Source organism: Populus trichocarpa, chromosome 17, assembly GCF_000002775.5.
Source record: "Populus trichocarpa isolate Nisqually-1 chromosome 17, P.trichocarpa_v4.1, whole genome shotgun sequence".
Classification (NCBI taxonomy): domain Eukaryota; kingdom Viridiplantae; phylum Streptophyta; class Magnoliopsida; order Malpighiales; family Salicaceae; genus Populus; species Populus trichocarpa.
The window spans coordinates 8,864,178-8,871,515 of record NC_037301.2 but is presented as its reverse complement, the minus strand read 5'-3'; the positions used below and the strand labels follow the sequence as shown (position 1 = coordinate 8,871,515).

Genomic DNA, 7,338 nt, shown 5'->3' with positions numbered 1-7,338 from the left:
AGCAATTAAAAAAAAAGGACCAAATCTGGAAAAAAATTAAAAGGACAACTTGCAATTTTTAATTGAAGGATAAAACTAAGAAAAAAAATATAAAAAGACCAAGAATAAAAAATTAGCAATTAAAAGAATAAATATAAAATTTAAAATGACAATAGAATGAGGGGATAACACTTAAAATTAGGATAGCCAGCATGAATTTCAAAGAAAAAAAAGGAAAGAAGAAAGAAAAGGTGGTCAGTGATAGATCATTGTGAATTAATATACATGTGCCACCCTATATAGAAGAGAACAACACGCCTCATCAGGAGACACCGTGGAAGACCAAATTTGACCACCAAAGGAGGCCGTAAACGCTGCTAAAGCTTTGCGACCTCCCTCACTCTCTAGCAAGTGCACTGCACACACCAACCAAAACTGCACTACTCATTAACTACAACCCCTCGTATTTGTTTGAGAACTTGATTTGGTCCCTGAATCATTAATTGTTCTAAATCAATAAAAGTCAAAACATATCACAAATCGAACATCAATTAAGCACTGGATCTTTTCGTTGACACTATGAAACCCTATATCCAGGCAACCAAACCCCTTATATCCAGGCAACCAGAATAAATAATTAAGTCAATTCTAAAAAATAAATTGGAAGGACCAAATTAAGAAAAAAAAAACAGGCACAAACAAATAAAAAGGATAAAAATATTTTTGCTGACCATGCAACCAAGCTCCTAAAAGTATAAAATTAAAGAGATTTAATATTTGTTAATGTCTCAAATCCGATTCTCAAAAATTTAATTGCTATAAACTAATAAAATAAAATTTTATTTTATAAAATCAAGTATCAATTGAGCATTGAAATTTCTCAACACCTCAAGTTCCTTGTCCGTAGATATACAAAACAACCCAAAGCCAATACCCACCTAATAGCAATGCTAGAGGGCTAGATTAAAAAAAATAAAAATTGAAAGACGAAACGTACAAAACCGAAGGTCAATAAAAAAAAAGGAAATTATTGTGGATTGCTCCAAATTGTTTATTGAGGAGGTCTATTGTAATTCCAATTATATCTATATTGTTTACTTAGGAAATGTACAGTAATTCCTCCTTAGATTTAGTCTTTTTGTAATGGAAAAATATTAGTCTTGGTAAATGAAAATGAAAGCTCATCACAGAACATTTTTTTAGACAAAATACTGAGATAGTTTCTACTAGCCACTGCAAGTTTGTTATCGTCATATATCTTACAGCTCTTCACGTATTATATTTTAATTAAAATTTTCATTCTCTTTTTGGTGAAATAATGATTCATAATTCAACAAAAAAAGTACAGATAGCTCTAAATTACATACATTTAAAATAGAAAAATCAAAACTACATTAAGAAACCACACTGGTGTTCATGAAAAAGCAATCTAAAGCTCCTTGGAATATCAGCTACCTACAAATCTTTATCTTTTACGTTTCCACTAGATGCTTTTTGTCTAAGCAAAGAAGGAATACAGCCAGATATGATATAACACTTTTTTTTTTTTAATCATTGATTTTTATATTCTTCAGAAGCAACCAGTGCATGCCTTTCCATATTTCAGTAGTAGAAATGTATATAATAGAATGAAAAATGGGAAAAAGATATAATGGGCCATGAGCATTTCCCTTTCATATTTGTTTTTTAGAGTTACAGAGTTGTGATGCTCATTTGTCACCCACTCCAGTGTCTTAACTTCACTAAAAAAAATGATGTTTAGGAGAATGAGAGGGAGATGGGAGGGGTCCATGTTTTAAATTAGTATCCAGGTTTGGTATAACTTCACTCACAATCTTTAAGCTTTATATATCACCTGAAATTTGGTATTCACTCACTCTTTTCTCAACTCAACTGCTACCACAGCAGCAACATTCTCCATTTTTCAGGTATCTGTCAGATCTCAACTACATTGCTGCTAATTCCCACTTTCAGTTTTCTTTTTCCTTTTTCTTTTGATCTTTTCTTTACTTCAGTTTTCTTTTCCGTTGTCTTTTGGTCTGTTCTTTGAGTTGCATTTCTGCAATGTGTTTATATTTGACTTAGTTAATATGCTTGGCCATGTACTGCTGTTTTCTTGGGCCATTTATCGGGCCAATTCTCTTTAAGTTCTAGTACATTGATCTCAAATTTTATTTTCAGTGTCTAAATTTGCTTTGATATATAATGAAAATTGTTTTCTTGTGTTTTTTTTTTTCTCTTTATATAATGGAATGTGACTTGTACAGAAAGGATATTGTATGTTTTAAGATACCGTGGTTGCTTTTTCTTGAATATTTGTTAGTTACTGAAGTGGGTTTTGATGATTTTGATATTCTCTTACACTTGGCTGTCCATGCATTATGCTGATGATGAGTTGTGCTGTAATTGTTTTTTTTTTAGCATGTAGGCTTTTTATTGGTGTTTGTATTAGATTGTGCTTTTGTTTACTGAAAATGTTGCTGATGAATGCTATGTGGATTGTTGTAGCAAAGTATTAGACAGAGCTTGAAGTTGCGAGATGTCATATTGTTGTAGAAAAGTTTTCTCCTTAGCACAGTTTTTGATCTGTTTCATTTTTGAAGTTGTTGAAATGTATGAGTTGAGCTCTGTTATTTTATGCAGGGCTTCAGACACAAGTTTCACTTTACATGATCTAGGTTTCCTGCAATGGGAAAATCGGCAGGAAATTGGATCAAGACTGTAATCTTTAGGAAGAAATCATATAAATCTAGCTTTTCAAATGTATGTCTCTCTCTCTCTCTCTCTCTCTTCTCCCTCTATCATCAGGTGCATGTGTGTGAGCACAGGCAGGAGTGCAGGCTTGTGTTTTTTTTTTCAGTATGAATGTGAAAGGTTATATTGATTAAGATGCTCAGGTAATAATAGCAAACTACCAACAGATTCAGTGAAACATATTCGCTGCTTAATTTTTGTATAAACAAATGTAAACACTTTTATCTTCTGTTATGATGATTTTTTGTTTTTGTTTTGTTTTCAACATGACAACGAAAGCAAGTTCTAATTTTTCAAACTACCTATTTTCATGAAGAGAGCTGCAGTGAAGGAGGCATTTGCTATTTCTAAAGGATCAACTGGTGACTTGACATTGAGTCCTCCTGTAATCTCAGATCCACTATCTCACGTGTCAGATAAAAATGGTAAATATGAGAATCTAATGAAATAGGAACCAGCTTTCCACATGAATAAGCTGTCTTATTGCTCAGAGCACATAGTGCAGATACAGAAGAAACTATGGGGTTGGATTTTCCAGACACTTCAGAGGACATCAGGCAAGAGCAAGCTGCCACAGAGGTTCAGGCTGCTTTCAGGGGCTATTTGGTAGTTTTCTTTTGTGGATATACTGTGTTTTTGTCAATCCCATGTCAAGAAAATTATAGAGACATACATTGTTCATTGGCACACAAATGTGAGTTGATGACAAATGCAGTTCTTTGAATTCTCAAAAGGGGTTTGTGGGAGGACGTGAGGAGAATGAGTATAAATGTGGGAATTTATTTTTGAATCACCCAAACTGTAGTCTGAAAAATTACAACAAAAAACTGAGTTCCTACAGCCACTATATTAAAACAAGCATCGTCAGAAGGCTATTTAAGTTCTGCTATAACTGATATCTACATTATATGATTGCCTGTTGGAAATGTGATAATTAAATTGTGCATCAAAAGTTTCTGTTCTTATTGTTTTTGTGTTGATCACAAATTTGCAACAGATTTTCTAGCTTGTCCTTATTCAAGTTATGCAATTTCTCCTTGTTAAGGCTAATACAATACAATTACATATTTGTGAAGGCTCGCAGGTCATTTCATGTCCTCAAGGGTATCATAAGACTTCAAGCACTCTTTCGTGGACACTTGGTAAGGAGACAAGCTGTTGCTACTTTGCACTGCTTGCAAGGGATTGTTAAGTTGCAGGCTCTAATTCGGGGACGAGGGGTTAGAGTTCTGGATAATGGGCAGGAAGCACTCACAAAGGGAAGTCCAGGAAGGTTTCTGGTAATTTCTCGCAAGACAACTAACTCGATTGTTTTCAATCCATATGTTGACTCTTGAAGTACCTGCTACTCTGAACAAAACATTCTGCAATCTATGCCATTCCTCGTTGTTGAAATACTTACAATTGATCAGTGAACAATCTTATTTGTTTTAATCCTTTCCCCTTCTCTCCATTTAAAACAATTCGAGCTTTTTGCATAGCATAAAATGTTAACCTTTGTGGTTTCAAGTGCATGCGTTGTCTAAATAATACGCTTTACTTCAACAGGATGATGCTAAGCAAGTTCATCCATTTGAATTAGATACAACAACCAGGCCTGAGAAGCTATATACAAATGCTTTTATCTGTAAGGTATACTCATTTTTTCTAGCTATATTTTCTGCTTTCTTATATATGATAAAGGAACCGATCGCATTCAATTTTACTTATTCAGCTTCTAGCTTCATCATCCACTGCTATGCCCCTGAACCTCCATTATGATGTGGTCGAACAAAACTCAGCTTGGAACTGGCTAGAACGGTGGTCAAAATTCCTTTTCCAGGAATCATTTCCGCAGAAAAAGCGGGTTCTTGACACAAGGTCTAGTTTAAAGCAGCCCAGCACTCAAAGCATGCATAACGATGGCAGGCAGAAACGAGGTGTGTGGAGGATTCCTGCTGCCAATGCTGACAATAACTCATTGCGTTCTGTTACTGAGTTTGGAAAGCCTAAGAACAACATGAGAAAACCTTGGAGTAATCAAACAAAATCAGCACAGGAAAACCCTCCAAGTGAACTTGAGAGGGTAAGGAAAAGTTTGAGGAAAATCTCTGCATCCAGCCCAGGGGCTCCTGATGGCTCAGAAACCGTGACTGAAAAGCCAAAGCTAAGCCCAATAAAGGTGCCAGGATCTCCTACTCGTGATGTTCTCATGAATATCACAGATAATCCTTCGAATAAGACGAGTGATCCCATGGTTTCATTGACAAAAGATATAGAAAAAGTTGAGACAGAAACTTCTCCTAAACCATTGACAACGAAGGAGACGGTTAGTTTGCAGAATGAGAAGCTGCCCAATGCTCAGTTTAATCATCTGGAAAGTAGTGCTGATAACATTCACGTGGTGGTTGAGGATATAAATTCCAAGGAGGAATGTAGCAAGGATAGTAAGACAACTAGGAGGAGAAGATCTTCAACAAAACAGGAATATCAAGAGAGTGTCTCACAGAACGCAACAACAGTTCCAAGCTATATGGCGGCAACTGAATCTGCAAAAGCAAAACTTAGAGGACAAGGATCTCCAAGGATTGTTCAAGATGGGGTTGAATTTTTTTTGATCCGGACGCATTCTCTTCCAGCCAGCAAGGGTGGCGAATTGAAATTAGTGTCACCCCAGACACAGAGGAAAGTTAATACAAACAACAAGGGCAGAAGCAGAGTTGACAGATTATTGTTTTCCACTAAAGATGGTAATGGTAAGAATTCCTGAGTATTCTTAGTTATGTTATGCCGTTATCACTCATGGGACAGGTTTGGGGCATGTACCAGACTGCCAGTTCCAGAATCGTGGAATATTGAAATTTTAGCCTTTGCTGCTTGTCCTTTGTTGTCTAATGTTGTCGCTGGCGAGGGCTGAGGGAGAATCTGTTTCTCAATCTCGAACTGCATGTGCTTTCTAACTGGCAAATTAATCTTAAAATGCAACTTCTTTTTTCTTTTTTCCTTTCAATATGTGAACGTATAATCCATTGACTTCTGTCACCACTACAATTCCTTTCTTCCTGCATATCCACCAAAACAACAGTGTGTGCTTAACAGTTGCCTTTCTCTGATATATCTGTGGTGCTGTCAAATTGAGTTTGAAAGTTTTAGCGTTTTGGATTTTGTGATGATTATTCGTTTCATTTTCAGAGAAGGTGAGCCAGCCAGCATGGAAGAGGTAAATCTTTCAGCAGTTGCTGCGAGGAAAGGCGAGTTATCTTATGTTTAATTGGTATAAAATGTACTGGTGATCTCATAAATTTTTTTGCTTTTGTGTGTGTTTGAGTGAATTTATAGTCAAGGCTTTATTATTAACGGTGTTGGCTTCTCGCACCATCATGTGTACTTTATTTGATTACTTGTTTCCTCTGTTGCTGCAAGATGTAAGAAACACTTCAATGCTTTTAAATCATGCTGTTATCGAAATAAATATTCATGGTTTATATATTATTTATGATTTCATTTTGAATCATCGTTTTCTCCAAACTTGGCATGAAGAGTTTGTCTTGTCGGTATGAGCCAAACACCTTGTACCCATGAACTTTTTTGTCCTACAAATGACGAGTCCTCCCATGTATGATGCTACCTTTCACTAAATTATGCTAATAATTAAAGCTCATGAGTGTTGGAAATCATGTTACTTGAAGTCATAAGAAGGGATGCATATTGATGGGGAAAAAAACTAGCCATTTGGGCTTAACAACTAGGCAAGAACTACCAGGATTGCTTGTTTTGAAAGTAATTGTAATATGTCAAAATCTCATGTACAAAGTCTCTTGATCGGATGTACCGATGAAAAATGTATTCACCAATTTAAATAGACCATTTGTTATTGGTTGCACATACATTCTTTGTTGTTTTTACTGGTCAAGAAAAAGGTCCCTAACTTTCAACCATCAGGTAAGCCATGTGATTTTCGACAAACAGGGCCAATACCATCCATATCATAAGGGATTCAGAAAAACACCGTCCTCTTCACCATTATATGGAACTTTTCTCCCTCTTTCATCTCTCTATTTATTTTCTATCCTCACGATTGAAGGGTCCTCCACTTGCAAAGGAACTTGTTATGCTAAAAAATACCAAGTCCAGCATCTAAGCCCAGCACTCAAGCCCAAGATCAGTCATGTCATCCAATATCTCTTTGGGATAAAGCTCTTTGGGTTGATGTCTTATCCCAAGTGTAGGAGTGTCGAAGTAATAAATAACCCCACAAGACCGGGGTTGAACCACAGGGAGGTGAACTATATAAAATTATAAACAACAAATGAAAAGGAATTGAAGAGAACTTTTGAGATGTGATAATGATGTGAGTATTAATCAAAGATAAAAGTAATTGTCAAGGTTAGAGGATCTACTGATAGTATTAGAAATAAGTATAATATAAACTCTTTTTATTAATCAATTGGAAACCACACACAAAGAAGGTTCCAATCGGATGATTTATCCTTAAGAGTTCACTATAAATTTTTAACATGATCATATTAATTATCTTATTTTAGTAACACCATACTTTTAAATATTGTCAGGAATTTATGATGTTAACAACAAATTAAGTTCCTTTCATAACACAGGTGTCGGTTG

General features: G+C 35.5%; 1 protein-coding gene across 2 annotated transcripts; it reads left to right on the top strand.

Moving 5' to 3' along the window:
* The first annotated feature begins 1,644 nt into the window (after nt 1-1,644).
* Nucleotides 1,645-6,204, top strand: LOC7482456 (protein IQ-DOMAIN 31). Of its 2 annotated transcripts, none has more exons than XM_024588274.2 (8): nt 1,645-1,907; nt 2,623-2,742; nt 3,050-3,158; nt 3,239-3,339; nt 3,810-4,013; nt 4,282-4,365; nt 4,448-5,468; nt 5,905-6,204. In XM_024588274.2, exons 2-8 carry the CDS (start codon nt 2,668-2,670, stop codon nt 5,934-5,936), a joined length of 1,626 nt encoding a protein of 541 aa, XP_024444042.2. In that variant the 5' UTR covers nt 1,645-1,907; nt 2,623-2,667; the 3' UTR covers nt 5,937-6,204. The 2 variants fall into 2 exon arrangements, with proteins under 2 accessions (XP_024444042.2, XP_052304665.1); XM_052448705.1 differs by lacking the exon at nt 1,645-1,907 and adding an exon at nt 2,513-2,531.
* The last annotated feature ends 1,134 nt before the right edge of the window (nt 6,205-7,338 follow it).

What these genes read in the sequence shown, in the direction of transcription:
- LOC7482456 (XM_024588274.2), top strand. Translation starts at nt 2,668, where the DNA reads ATGGGAAAATCGGCAGGAAATTGGATCAAGACTGTAATCTTTAGGAAG. An exon ending in GAAGTCCAGGAAGGTTTCTG is followed by an intron (nt 4,014 to 4,281) that starts GTAATTTCTCGC and finishes TTACTTCAACAG; the next exon opens with GATGATGCTAAGCAAGTTCA. An exon ending in TTCCACTAAAGATGGTAATG is followed by an intron (nt 5,469 to 5,904) that starts GTAAGAATTCCT and finishes TTTCATTTTCAG; the next exon opens with AGAAGGTGAGCCAGCCAGCA.